At 42.0% G+C, this 12,890-nt stretch overlaps 1 protein-coding gene across 1 annotated transcript in view; it reads left to right on the top strand.

Annotated features, from left to right (window-relative positions):
- LOC149324095 (oncostatin-M-specific receptor subunit beta-like) overlaps window positions 1–12,389 on the top strand; it is a 39,713-nt gene extending 27,324 nt beyond the window's left edge. Inside the window, exons 12-18 of the mRNA XM_089496344.1 lie at window positions 1,172–1,357; window positions 2,252–2,353; window positions 4,550–4,720; window positions 7,356–7,523; window positions 9,536–9,620; window positions 10,187–10,256; window positions 10,561–12,389. Of these exons, the coding sequence (XP_089352470.1) occupies window positions 1,172–1,357; window positions 2,252–2,353; window positions 4,550–4,720; window positions 7,356–7,523; window positions 9,536–9,620; window positions 10,187–10,256; window positions 10,561–11,001 (1,223 nt within the window). The 3' untranslated portion in view covers window positions 11,002–12,389. The remainder of the gene's footprint in view (window positions 1–1,171; window positions 1,358–2,251; window positions 2,354–4,549; window positions 4,721–7,355; window positions 7,524–9,535; window positions 9,621–10,186; window positions 10,257–10,560) is intronic.
- The last annotated feature ends 501 nt before the right edge of the window (window positions 12,390–12,890 follow it).

Below are 12,890 nucleotides of genomic sequence, written 5' to 3'. Positions count from 1 at the left end.
ATCTGCATGACTATGTAATCTGTGCAAATTACCATATACATATAATTTTCTGATTGGCTAAATATTTTCAATTTCACGCTGAGTATGTCACTTTGCATGGTGCATGGAGAATAATAAGTGACAGTAAAATGTTCACTCCTATGCCTGTGCGTATTGGTATAATTTTCTTGTCAGATAAACCAGCTTGGAACAGTCTCTTTTTTTGTAATATAGCTCCCAGAATCTCTCATCCAACATGGCCACTGAACATGTTAGCTGGAAAGTAACTTTCCCATGGTCTGTGATAAACAAACTGTTTTTCTGTTTTCACATTTAAACATAGGGACTTGAAAGGTTTCATGGTTGCCTCATTAGTTATTTGAACCAACTGAAATGTGTGTTTGTCATCTTTCTGCTTTCCATGTTGTTATAGACTTTGTGCCATCAGGTGCAGATCTCCCAACATTATGTTTACTCCATTGTCTGGGGGTAGAGCCTTTCCTCTCTTTCCCACTTCCTCCCCACATCCACAGTAGCAACCAGGAGGTTCATGTGTGCTGCTGCCTCTCCTCCAATAATGGATGCATGCCTGGGCATATTCTAGGTATCTTTGTGCACCGGGGTAGAAGGGGCAATCTTTGCTCTCAGTATAAAGCTTCCTCTTCCCCAGATGTATGACAGCAGGCAGAACATGCCCTGACATACCCCTGATTAGTGACAGAGATGATACAGTGTGTCCACAAACTCCTTTGCTGCTGTTATACATCTGGGATGAAAGGCATACTACACAGAGGTTTACCCCCTTCTACAACACAGAATACCCCCTTCTACAACATGAAAAAAATGCATCAGTATTACCAGGGGTTGTATATGTCACCAACAGGATTCTAGAGTTTGTTCCCTCATAAGAATGAAAGAATATCTCTTTTGAGCTTTTCTGTAACAATGCTAGTGTTCATTCTGGTAGTGTTTCCTATTGTAGAGGATGGATCTGGATGGAGTAAGGGCTGGATGTAGTAGGATATCAAACATATTTTTCTATTACTTTGGTTTTAATCTCGTTTTTATCACCACTTTGCTGTGCCCAAAAAGCAGCAGCTGTTTCCATAAACATAAAAATAGTAAAAGAGTTCATAAAAGTTATATATTTTCACAGTGATCTAAATACTGTTGTGTACTTTTTTTAAAAAAGATACTTGGAATGGTTATGAAGAAAACACAACCAACAATACAGCGGATAGTATTTATATTTCCTGGAAGACTCAGAATACATTTGATGGCTATGTTATTGACTGGTGCAACTATCCCTTATCCCAGCCTTGTGGTTTTCAGTGGAGAAGGTTTGGGCAGAATGTCTCTAGCACTCTCATTACATCTGGTAAGCAGAATGTAACTTCACTGTTGTATTAATACTTTCTGTGGAGGCTATAATAGTAGTATCTCCAATACCGTATCTGTGTGGGTATACTGAGGGCCCACCAAGCTCCTAATCCCTCCCATTAAAGATGGCTGGCCCCTTCCTCCTCCTCCTCCCCGTAGAAACATCTTTCCATGGATTTGCTTAGCGTGGGTGGTGAGAGATGCGTTCTTTGTCTGGGTGCTCCTCTTTAACTCTCTGTAATATATATAAATATACACTCATCCCTCCATATTTGCTGCAGTTAGGGGCACAGGACCCCTGTGAATGTGGAAAACCACAAATAACAAAAACACTATGTTTTTACCTGAGATCTGAGACCTTTCGAGGAATCTCTGAGTTAGTGATGGCAAAACTATGGCATATGTGCTACCTCTGGCACGTCGAGCTCTCTCTCTCTCTGCCAGCATGCCTGCTGGCTGTTCCTCTTCCCCCTGCCTCCCATCCTTTTAACAATCTCTGGGGAGGCAGTTAAAGGTACAGGAGGGGGGGGGGAAGAAGAGCTGGTGAACCCCTGTTCCTCCTCTCCCCCTGCCCTCTTGTGCCTTTAACAGGTTTCCCAAAGTTAATTAAAGGTAGGGGAGGGGGGAAGGAGAGGAGTATGCCTGTTCCTTCCCCCAGCCCTGTGCCTTTAACTGGCTCCCAGATTCAGTTAAAGGCAAAGGAGGATGGGGTGGGGGAGAAGGATTTGTTTGCTTTTAACTGGCTCACAGAGCTATTTAAAGGCACAGGAGGGCAGAGGAAGGAGCAGAGGCGGTTTGCTTTTGCCATCCCTTGAGGCTGAGAGTTTATGATTACCTGTATATCTCTTGGTTTTTTTTTGTTTGTTTTTTGTTTGTTTTTTTTACATTCTAGATGACTTCAGTCCTGGAGTGAGATATACATTTGGGGTATATGGGCTGCAAGGTGGTAGAACTTACTCTCTGGAAAAGAAGGTTAAATATCTTAAAGAACAGGGTAAGTAGTACAACACAATCTATAAATGACAGAATTCTGTGTTGAACCCTTTAGGTTTTGTGGGTTGGTTCTACATTTAAGTTAGCCATAATTTCAGCTCATAGTTTTCTTTGATCTGAATTCACCTTTCCCAAGAAATGTTTTCCCAATTACCCTCTTATTATTACAACTCCCTCTTATTACTATCTGCTCTTAGAGGTCATAGAAATCTTAGAAGTTGTGCTGGGGGAAAATTGCAAACAGTGAAATCTTCAAGGAAATTGTTTTCCTTTCCAAGAATAACATTTTACTGTATGATTCATGAGCAAAAGATGTAGTATCATAGCTTTCCCCCATCTGTTTAGTGGGAGATATTTTAGATGCTGTCACTATACAGAAAAAAATCCAGGATTGTTACAAGAAATCCTATACTTTGTATTTGTTGTTTTCAGGAGAAAGCAGATCTTTTAATATCTGTTTTTGTGTGAGGATTTGAAACTAATGTGACAATGTACATGAGTTTTGTGTAGTTGTTCCAACATAAATAACACTTCGTATTTACAACAAAGTTTGAAAAGTTACTTTGGTGGCTATGAGCACCAGAAATCAAAACCTAATGGCATCACCCAGAATATTAGGTGGGCCTTCACATGCTCATCTTCCAACGTAATTTATGCCATACTATGGTGGGATACAAACCGCCGCTTTGTGGCGCTTCCCCGCTGCCGCCGTTTGCTCCGCGCGGGAGCTGCAGCAGCCAAACCGCGCGGCTCCCGCGCGGAGCAAAAAAGAAGCTCCAAAATGGAGCTTCTTCTTGAGTCGCGTTTGCGACGTAGCGAGGCGCCAGGGGCGCACTCGCTACGTCACAATGCCTGCGACACGTACGGACGCTCAGCGTCCGATACGTAAAGATGGCGGCGCCCATGTAGAAGGGGCGCCGCCATCTTGTACGTATAGGATACGTACTAGGGTTAGGGGGGTGCGGAAGCACCGCCCCTTCCTAACCCTAGTACGTATCCTATACGTACTATATGGCGGTATGTATCCCGCCTATGTCATCATTGCCCATCAACCCTCTACACTGAGCAAACAGGCCAGTCCCCGCTCCAGAGAATAAATAGACATAAATCAGACATTAGGAATGAGAATACACAAAAACTGGTGGCAGAACATTTCAGTCTCCCTGGTCGCTCCATCTCAGACCTCAGAACAGCAGTCCTTGAACAAAAGAACTACAAAGGTCAATTGGAAAGAGAAACAGCAGAATTGGAGTTCATCCACAAACTACAATCCCTCAGCAATGGACTGAAAAAAGATAACAGCTTTCTGGCTCACTCTCTCTCTGGCTTTGCTTCGCGAACAAAGATTCAGGAAGGACTCATCCCGCGCTTTGTACAAGCGTGTCGATGACTGGCTCACTACACACATTTCAACACTATCTGACTCCATCCTCATGGGGGCATCCTACATTTATCTATTCTCTTCACCACAGGCTAGTTCCATTGCTAAACTGGATTTGCCACTTCATCTCCCTGTACAAAGGCTAGTTCCCAATGCCTTTGTTCACAAACAACCATAGTTAAAACTGGACTAGCCACTTTATTTCCATACACAAAGGATTTGGAATTTCAATTGACATTCTCACATACCAATGGCATATATATGTCTGTCCCTTCCACTCCACCAAATGCATCTGAGGAAGTAGATTTACATCTATGAAAGTTCATGCCAATTTCTTTCAGTTAGTCTCAGAGGTGATACAAGATATCTCAACATACTGATCACACAGCTTAAGCTTTGTGAGCTTCGCTGACACTTGGCTGGCAGTTTGGAGTTGCACAGCTGCTTTTGCTTTCTTTTGGCAGACAGGCCAAGAGAAGAAGTAGCAGATGAAATAATGTTTGTGTGTGTGTGTGGGGGGGAGGCAAACACTTGAAGTTGTGTGGGGAAGACATGGGTCTGGGGAAGGAAGGGGAGGAGTATCTGGAGTCAATTCTTGGAAAAAGTCCTTTGCTTTGGAGTGGTTTCAGTAGTTCTCTAGATAATCAGTGAAGCTTTCTGAGAAACAGTTGGCCCAATTCCATGTTTTCCTCTTTGGCAATTGTCACGTTCACTTCCAGAGTGCAGTTTTTACAAGGAAAGCTAATCATGATGTCAAGGCTGAAGATTAGCTATCCAGGAAGCATGTAACAATTTTATTGACTTCCTTTCTTCCAGTGCTAGTTCATGAACCTGCCTTTAACATATCTGCAATCACTTCACGTTGGCTTACAATAAATTGGGAATCTTATCCTCAAAATCCCCCCCCTGGTTTTATCAGAGGTTACAATGTGTATGTGAAAGTGGAACATGGAAAGTGCACATTGAAGGAATTTGAACAACTTCCAGGTAACCAGTTCTGGAAATCCATAATAATGTATCTGTAAGTGGTACATGGAATTTATATGTCTTCTAAGAATGGGAGAAGCTGTAGTCATAAGCAGGAGAGAGTACCCATGGTTTTAGCACGTTGATTTGGGTAGGGCAGAAGCCTTTCTGCTTTTACAATTTTGAAAATTCCCAAATCCTGATAAAATCCAAATCCAAAGCATTCTGTATTCTACTACTGCATTCCAGTCCACCTTTGGCCTGCTTCTGGACTGGTATCTCATTTTTTTCTCCTCCTTGGTTGAAAAATACTTGTATTGCATTTCTTATTATGGTTTATATAATGCTGGAGTGCCACAGAAAACAAAGATATGTACTTGAGCAGTCAACACTCTAGAAGTAATGGTACACCAGGGTTGGGAATGTCAAGACCTGGGGTGCCCCTGATTTTTTTGTCCAGCAGATCATTCCCTGCCCCTTCTTCCCAACATCATCATTTGGTGGTTTCCAATTTTTTGTTTGGAATATCTTAGATACACTGTCGTAGATAGGAAAAATACGTTTCATTTTGTTATATTAGTTTACGCCCAGATGCTTAGCAGTTGAATGTGTTATCACTGAGAAATAAAAGTCATTATCAAATGTCTATTTTGCGTTGCTAACCAATATTAGATGGATAAGAACAGGGAGAAGATTCAGAGGTAAATAATAAGCGGAAAGGTATGAGTTTGTAGAAGTGGGATCTGGTTACAGTGCCATTCAGATTAGAAAAAACTTTGCTTTAAAACGAGGGTAGGCAACTGCAGCAAGCCCTGGAGCCAGCTTTCTTCTGGAACTCTTTAAGGGCCACACAGACAGCTTAAAAATGGAAAGTAATTTGAAGTCCTCTTATAACTTGGGATTCTACTATGTGTTTCCACAGGGTAGATTGACACTAGTGTAGTTAAGTGATGGTTGTGCTACACCTCTCTTTTGAATACTGATGTTTTGGGAACTGATTGTGTATCTGCAAATGTGCCTGCTCTTTCTGCAATTTCAGTGAATCAAGTAATGGTATTGATGAACAGTTATGAACTAACCAAGAATGAGAAAGTGCCTGTGTAACAGTGACAGTTATGGAACACTGCTAATCAGCTGTGAACTGAATATGGATGTTATGCCATAGCCAAAAACATAAAATTGCATACATAAGTATGCCAGCTATGGTTCAGAAAAATGTGCATTTATTTAGACTAAACAGTTCAAGGTGCCCCTGCAATGTATTTTAAACCATTCTGGGCAGGCTACCAGAAGAGGCAATGAACCTCCTTCCCCCACCCTCCCCACTCTCTCTGCCAGGAAAAAGGGCAGTCTGGAGAGTCAAGGGTGTGTTACAGACTGCCCCTTTGGTGCAGCCTGTGACCGGCCCTTTCCCCACTGTATCGGGGCCTCAGCTGCCACAACGGCAGCCTCTGAGGCCCCGATTCGCTGCTTTCCAGGCCGTGGGGAAGTGGCAAAAGGCCGCTTCCCCGTGGCCTGGAAAGGGGTGTCCTTGGGGCTTCATGCCCCAAGGACACCCGATGGTGGCAGGGAGGAGGAGAAAGGGGCCGCTCGGCCCCCTTTCTCCCTTGCGTCCCTGGCGCAGCCATCTAAAGGCTGCGCCAGCAATGCAAACCGCAGAAAGAGCTCCGTTTCGGAGCTTCTTCTCACGCCGCGGAAAGGGCATTCTAGGCACCCTCTGTGGCGCGATGACGTCACCACCACGTCGCCTCATTTGGAGGCGGTGCAGTGGTGATGTAGTCATGGTGGCGCTGCCATTTTGTATGGACTGGGTTTGTACTAGTGTTAGGGGCGTCAAGAAGTGACACCCCTTTCTAACCCTAGTACGCGCTCGTCGCGTACTAGGGTGCCCATTTGTAACGGGCCAAGGGGCACAAAAAGAGACTAGGAAACTACAATAGTCCCACGGTTGCATTTTGGCCAACTTTGGCGGGTTACGCACCGCCAAAAAATACGTATTCCATATGTATTAGGGTTAGGAAGGGGCGGTGCTTCCGCACCCCCCTAACCTTAGTACGTATGGAATACGTACAATATGGCAGCGCCCCTTCCACATGGGGCTGCCATATTGACGTAACGGACGCTCTGCGTCCTCACGTGGCACACCGGAAGTGACGCTGCGAGTGCGCCCTTTGGCACTTGCGGCGCCTCTTCCGGGGCCCGAGAAGGAGCTCGATTTCCGTGCTCCTTCTCTGCAGCGTCTGGGAGTTGTGCCGTTTAAAGGCTGCATCTCCCGGACGCTGCAAGCGGCGGCGGAGCCAGACCGCCGCTTTTCGGTGGTCTATAACCCGCCTATGGTTTTAAAAAGAGGAAGGGAGCCTTTGAGGTGTGGCTTAAGCAGGCTCAAACTGTGATAGTGCATCAACAGCTTGTGTGGTATAATGGGTAGACTTGTACTGAGATTTGGGGGAAGGGGTCTAAAGTAAAGTTTCCATTCAGCCATGTAGCCAGCTGATCTTGAGCCACTGTCACACTCTTGATCTGATTTACTCATTAGGATAAAACTGTGGACTACCTTGAGATGATAGGTGGAAACAAGACATATTAATTTAAATAATAAGAAATGAGGTAGTATATACCTTGCTTGCTGCCGTATCTTCCATTTTTTTAAATACAGATAATCCGGCGATATGCAGGCACACAATTGAAGATCGGAATCAAAAGAAATACACTGTGAAATACCTGGAACCCAGCACAACATACCTGCTTGCAGTTCAAGCTTACAGTGTGAATCCTGGCAACATCACCCGTGACAAATTTAAACCAGTAACTACACAGTCTGAGAGTAAGTGATGAAACTTGCCTGTATTTTAATTGATTTGTATGTTAATGGCAAATTTTGCAAGGTTTTTATAGTCTCATAAAGGAACTCTGCCTTGTGAATTTTTATGAATTCCGTCAGTTTGAATAAGCTGATGTGGGTTTTGGACATGCAAAAGTTGACTTATACCAAACCTTGGGAGTCTGGGGGTTATAGTCCCAAAAATTCAGTTTGATAAGAATAGTGTTATAAAATATTACTTTGAAAAGTAACATATTAGTTGTTATATGTTACTTTTTAAAACAATATGGGTATATTACTTATTACTTGCCCATTTCTATTAAATATTCCTTCTGCATTAAAGCTGTCAGCATGTGTTGTTTATTTCCTGGTTGTAAGACTAGCAATACTAGTTTGCTTGCTGTCATCTCTGCAAAAATGCTTTTTTTTTTTTTTTTTTGGTAAGCAACACAAAAATTGGGGGTGGGGATGGAGTGAGAGAGAGATGGGGGGCTTTGTTTACACCAGGGACTCTCTTTACTCTTGGGGATGCTTGGAAGTCTTCCTCCCTTCTCATATAGTTGGAGGAATCCACCAAAAAGGAGGCTTTCAAGCAGTCTTTAGGAATCTCTAGGTCTTCCAGTGCAATTTTATAATCGACTTCTGGCAGAAGTGGAGTGGCAGCAGCCATTTTCAATAAGCTTCTTTGTAGAGAGACTGCAGTGACAATTTTAACAGGATCTTGTCACCACTCCACTTCCACCAGAAGTAGGTCATAAAACACAAGTAATCAAATTTGCAAATGTTGAACCAGTGAAAGTGGAGGGCTGACTGTAATAAGTAATGAGTGGCTCAGGGGGAAAAGCAACAGTAGCGTTATTACTGACTGCAAAAAAAGTAATGTGCTATATTAATTTGGAAAGCGAAAAGTAATATAATTACATAATGTATTATATTACTCCATTATATTATACAGTAAGAACTGAGAGCCAGCATGGCATAGTGGTTTGAGCGTTGGACTATATCTGTGGAGACCAGGGCTCGATTCCCAGTTTGGCCATGAAACCCACTGGGTGAACTTGAGCAAGTCACACTCTCTCGGCCTTGAGGAAGGCAATGGCAAACCTCCTCTGAACAAATCTTGCCAAGAAAACCCCATGGGTTGCCATGGACTTGAAGGCACACAACAACAAAGATAAGAACTACCTTATACTGAATCAGATTGGGTCATGACTTGGAGAGACATAATCCTGTCCCTGCCCTAGATATGCCAGATATAGGAAGTTATGACTTGTCAAAATATGGACCTTTTTTACTTCATTTGACAGTTGACAGTGGCAAAAAAAACCCCAAAACATCTGCATGTGTGTGTGTGTTTTCAAGTTGCCTTTTGACTTACGATAACCATATGAATTTCATAGGGCCTTCTTAAGCAAAGAAAATTCTTGAGGTGGTTTTGTCAGTTCCTTTGTCTGAAATATAGTCTACAGCATCTGGTCTTCTTTGATGGTCTCCCATTCAAGTACTAACCAGAGCTAACGCTGCTTAGTTTTCAAGATTAGGTGAGATCTGGTGCCCTTAGGATATTTAGGCCAGCATCCATTGTTGGTGCTGATATGTTTTTCTCAAAGTAACTTGCTTTTTTTCCTGTGTTCCTATGGAACTGTACTCCTTATCAAGAAAAGAGCTCAAGATAATCTTCATGATTTTTTTTTTCATATTTTAGTCTCTGGCAAATATGTGCATTTTACAGAAAGGGTATAGATATTTCATGAATAGGCATTCTTGGAAGTGCACAAGAGCAATCCACAAATTCTCTGGGTTGTTTTCTCATGCCAGAGGCAGAGTTCCCATTCTCTTTGAATATTACCTAGATGTCTTTCTTCAAGTACTGAACATTAACCTAAAACAGTGTGAGAAAGTAGCCTTGTTTTCTATCATTTGAAATAGGACTAAGGAGGGAAGGTCCTATTCATAAGACTTCCTATGGGTCTTAGGAAGAAATCTGAATAAATATATATTTTTCTCCCTTTTAGGAAACTGGATCTTGCCTCTCCTCCTGTCACTAGTAATTGTACCCTTACTACTAATAGTTGGTGTGTGTTCTTGGAAAAGTGACTGGTAAGTTGACAGGAGCAACACTATTTTGTACAAACCAATAATCATTTTTTTAAAAAAAAATATACAAACTTGGAGATCCCTTTGTTATATTAAGCCACCTTGATACACTGCCTACTCAGTCCCATATCCAGGAGTCAGTTCATACACTGGTCAAGATCTTACGTGATCAAACATAGCATAAGAGTCTTGCTTGCAGAATTCTGCTTCCCTCTCATCACCTCCAGGACTCCCTGCTGCTCTATGATAAGCCCCCACCCCACCCCAATATAAAGTTGGCTTTATATTGTGGCCTGTTCTGAAGCTAGTAGCCATAGTTTGCTAGTTAAGTCAAAAACAGGGAATTCTAATTAATTCACAAAGCCTAGAAAAGTCACTTTCTTGATGACAAACTTCCAGAATCTCTCAGCCTGACTGTACAGACATCACAAGTGTTCAAATGCCATCATTTCTTTTAAATTGGAAAATTATTCTGTCATTTCATACCCTTCACTTTGTTATCAGTGTTGTGTTTTAACAAAAAAGTTAGTTTCTTTTTCATTTCTATTTCTTACTCTCTACTTTTCCAGTGTGCAGAATTGTTTGATCCCTGAAATCCCACATCCTTATGTGCACCCATTTATACCTCCATCTGGTGTGGTAAGATAAAATTATTATTTCCTTAAATGTCCTCTTTAATAGTTTTTCAGCCTAGATTAAGATGGGTGGCAGCTTTCATGGCAGGAATAGACAAGAAGATCAGCTGGATATTTGCACTGTGCTTTAGAAAATACAGGTTTTCTAGAATTCTGGCATTCATTGAAATTGTCATAGCATCTTGATGTTGCTAACAAAAAGCACAGAGATGACACTTTAACAAACATATTTTGAGTATCAAAGACTCTCTTGACTTTCGTTTTATAAAGTCAGTTTTTAATTCAGTTGGTTTCTGTGTGCTCTACAGAAAAGCCCGGTATTGGCAGAAAAGAGTGAGATTACTCATGATCAATTAGTTGTGATGAAGAAGCCTGGAGTTGACAAGCAACCTGATTTAGGAAGGACACAGGGACTCAAGATCTACGTGAATCCAAACTACTGTCAGGATCTACAAGGGAAAGATGTAGCAAGCAAGAAACCTAACTCATTTTGGACAACCTACCAGCCACTCCAAGACTTTTTTACAAGCAAACCTACCAGCTCTCCGTTAGAAACAGTACAAGACAATTTAAATTATATTTCTCAAAACAAAGTGCCTTTCTGTGGGGTTAAACAAAACAACTCAGCTCATTCTGTTGAATCTCTGCAACCGTCAAATTATAAACCCCAGTTGACTGCAGAATCTCCACCAAATTCCCCTCTATCTGATGAAAATGTACATTTAATTGCTGCATGTTCAGAAACATAGTAGAGAAACCAGTTTTAGATAAATAGCAGACGTTCTGGACATAAATCAATCCATAGTCGATCAAATACTTGTATAAGTGGGAAAAGCAAGAAAAGGAATCATGATGTATGGCTTAACAAATCTTTTTGGTTTTTTTAGTGAACAGTTATTTAGTTATTTGAAAAGAAACAACACTGTATCATGGTAGAATCTACCAATGTACTAGGCTAGAAAAGAGCCACACATTTATTTATTTCAAAAATGAGTTACCTTCCCACTCAGAAGATGCTTGTTCAGCAGAGGGTTCAAGATTAAAACAATTTCCAAAAGGATAGCCATTGCAGCCAAAAGAATAATGATTCTTATGACACCTGAAATGCTAACAAATATATTATGGTCAAAGGTTTTGTGTACCACAGTGCGTGCCATTAGATATAGAAAGATTCACAGCAATTCAAAATTGCTACAATACAATAAAAGAGGGGAGGGGAGAGTGCAGTGAGTGGGAAAAGTTATCCAGAAAGACACAACCCTTTCATATCATTGCGTTGCTTGATATGTGCTGATGGGTAGAAAGTATAGACACTTAAGTAAATTTCACGCAGCATAATCATCTTCTCTGTGCTATTGCATGAATGACTGCATACCTGAATGAATGTTTTCTACAACTTGGTAATTAAGCCCTCTGTAGAGGAATCATGTGAGTTCTGTATTGTGAATCCCATTTTCTGGGAAGTACCAGCTGCTAGTAAAAGAAACATAAGGGGCTTGTTCTCACTATGATTTAAAGTGAATTGCTGATCGGTTTATATAACCATCATTCCCATTTGAAACAGGTTCCAATCCCATTTTGATCAATTTCTGTCGTGTTAAAGTGGGGCAAACACAAAAAAACTAGTTTTTCCAGACACTAGTTTTCTAGTGATTCTTTTGGAAAGAATAGATTCCGGAGTGTGTTCAATGGATCTGAATCACATCATTCTGGAGGGAAGGGACTAATGGCAGAGGGGTGTTTTGTCAAGGTTTAATAGCTGACAAGAAATGTTTAGATGTGTGGTGGCCATGAGCAATTAGCAGCCAGAGGAGAAGCAGATGAGCTTCAGCTGTGCAGCGTGGCAACACAGTGTACAAGGTCATTCTACTGCCAGCATGCAGGAAGCCTGTAAAGTAAACATGTATCTGCCTGGACAAGGGGACAGTTTTCTGGGTGGCACAGGAAACATGTAACAGCCATGAAAGGAAGAGGCTGGGTTTTAGAACCGCATGGCATTTGGTCTATATAAACTCAGAAGCTTCCGGGAGTAGGTGTGGGTTGAGAGAGGACTGTTGGTTGTTAGTTTGTATCGAATAGTAAAAGTCGTGTTGGATAATTGGTTTGCACTTGTAAATAAAGATAAGCATTTTCGGGAGCTTCGCTTGTCTGTCGTTAATGATCAGAAGCCTGGTGAGGCTGGACAGCTCCGGTGACCTGCGATCCATCCATCTCAGAGACAGCCGTGCTGCTACCTTTGCTGCAGAGATCTGAGAACACACTTCCAGGATACATCAGTGTTGCTCTGCTCTTTCCTGACATGTTTACCATCCCTCCTCAGTTTTGGGTACATTCCACCACTGTCTCAGTGCTGCCTTTGTGTTTGCGGAGTGACCTATGGGTGCATGATTTTTTTTTTTAAAAAAAAATAACATTGATAGAAGATTTGTTTAATTGATCTTGCAACTACAGTCGCCCCTCCAGGTCCACGGACTTGAAATGCATGGACTTGGAAATCCGTAGAGGGGCAACCGCTATTAATCTTAATAGAGTGTATGCCGGCGGCGTGCGCCCCTCATGCATGCACCCCATTCAAGCCTATGGATTTGAATATGTGCGAGAATTCAAACTCATGGGGGGGGGGCTGGAATGGATCCCC

Source organism: Sceloporus occidentalis, unplaced genomic scaffold, assembly GCF_023333645.1.
Source record: "Sceloporus occidentalis isolate IW3139 unplaced genomic scaffold, rSceOcc1.0.p SCAF_1, whole genome shotgun sequence".
NCBI lineage: Eukaryota > Metazoa > Chordata > Lepidosauria > Squamata > Phrynosomatidae > Sceloporus > Sceloporus occidentalis.
The sequence above is the reverse complement of the archived record's forward strand: the minus strand, read 5'-3'. Positions and strand labels throughout refer to the sequence as shown.